Source organism: Solanum tuberosum, unplaced genomic scaffold (assembly GCF_000226075.1).
Source record: "Solanum tuberosum cultivar DM 1-3 516 R44 unplaced genomic scaffold, SolTub_3.0 scf01081, whole genome shotgun sequence".
Classification (NCBI taxonomy): Eukaryota; Viridiplantae; Streptophyta; class Magnoliopsida; order Solanales; family Solanaceae; genus Solanum; species Solanum tuberosum.
Window position 1 is genome coordinate 1 of NW_006240019.1, and position 1,668 is coordinate 1,668.

At 34.4% G+C, this 1,668-nt stretch overlaps 1 protein-coding gene across 1 annotated transcript; it reads left to right on the forward strand.

Moving 5' to 3' along the window:
* Positions 1-101: 101 nt before the first annotated feature.
* LOC107059279 (protein NRT1/ PTR FAMILY 2.7-like) lies at positions 102-930 on the forward strand (the record flags this gene model as incomplete). Its single annotated transcript, XM_015305783.1, has 2 exons — positions 102-160; positions 263-930. Coding segments are annotated over 2 exons (727 nt in total), but the record flags the coding sequence as incomplete, so codon positions are not given.
* Positions 931-1,668: the final 738 nt, after the last annotated feature.

Consider the following 1,668-nt stretch of genomic DNA (forward strand, 5'->3'; position numbering starts at 1 on the left):
TAGCAATTAAGTTCCATATTTAGTGATAAGTTGGGCACACGTGCACTTGCTTTACATTGAGTATCTTTTGCATGATAACAATGTTATGGGATCTGATGCAGGTGTTTGAACCATGCCGCTATTATAAGTGAAGGTGACGTAAAATCAGATGGTTCAACAAGTAATCGATGGAGACTTTGTTCAGTACAAGAAGTAGAGGATTTCAAAGCCTTAATTAAAATCTTACCACTTTGGTCAACTAGTTTTTTTCTTGGCACAACAGTTGGCGTGCTATTTAGTTTGTCAATCCTTCAAGCCTTAGCAATGGACCGCCACATAGGACGCAATTTCCAAATCCCAGCTGGATCTGTATTCGTTTTTGTCCTCATATCTACTGCTCTATTCCTCGCCCTGTTCGATAAAATTGTTTTACCTACGTGGAAGAATTTGACAGGCAAATCACTTACGCCTCTCCAGAGAATTGGGATTGGACACGTGCTCAATTTTGTGAGCATGGTTGTCTCAGCCTTAGTCGAGTCAAAGAGACTAAATGTAGCAAAATCAAATGAAGGTTCCAATATTGTGGCAATGTCAGTTTTATGGCTTGTGCCACAATTAGCACTTAATGGTATCGCGGAGGCATTTCATTATCCTGGACAAGTATCATTGTACTACCAAGAGTTCCCAATAACCTTAAAGAACATGGCGACTGCGATGATTTCCGTGATTCTTGCTATATCATTTTACTTGGCTACTGCTCTAATTGATGTTGTTAGAAAGACAAGTACATGGTTACCAGGTAACATAAATAATGGAAGGCTGGATAATGTGTACTGGATATTGGTTATAGGGGGAGTAGTGAACTTTGGTTACTATGTAACATGTGCTTGGTATTACAAGTATCAAAACCTCAACGAAGTGGATCATAATGAGACTCCTTCTGATGAGTGATTTGAGGATGAGATCAATTTTAATATCCTCTGACTTGTGGTGAGTGTTTAGGACTTGTGGGTATTTAGAGAAAGCAATAACTATCATCAATCTTGCAATTAGTAGAAAAACATTTTCAAATTACATCATGTTGTCGTACTTTCTTTTTAACCCATCTCCATATTTCAACTTCAGACAAAAATATATAAAGTTTTGAAACTTTTAGGCCGAATTTCAAACAAAAACATCTCAAGTTTTTCATAAGGATTTTTCCTTACACATTGTCTATGATTAATGTTATGATCGCTAAGTGCGGACAAAATTTTTCCTGAATAACATTTAAACAAGAGCCAAAGGTGTGAGGACTTGCGTTACATATTTTAATCATACTATATATGGAGTGTAATAAAACTAGAATTATATCTTGGAATAATTTTTAAATCTTATTTTCGTATATAAATAAATATTTTCCTTGCATTTGCTTACATAACTTTTACATGTATGCCTTATGAAAGTTATGATTATAATCTCGATATTATTTTTTATTTTTTTAAAAAAAAATGTTTACAAATACACTAATTTCACACCCCACGATGCGCTGGCAATTTAATTAGTTTAATATAAATGGAAGCATTTTTGTTGATCATGCACTGCTTCTCCTTGACCCGGCAAAGTTTTTATTTTTTTTTATTTTAATGTATTGCACTACAAAAGAACAAAAAAGTATTTTGGTTTGTGTGGCTTCCATTTTCCACTAAA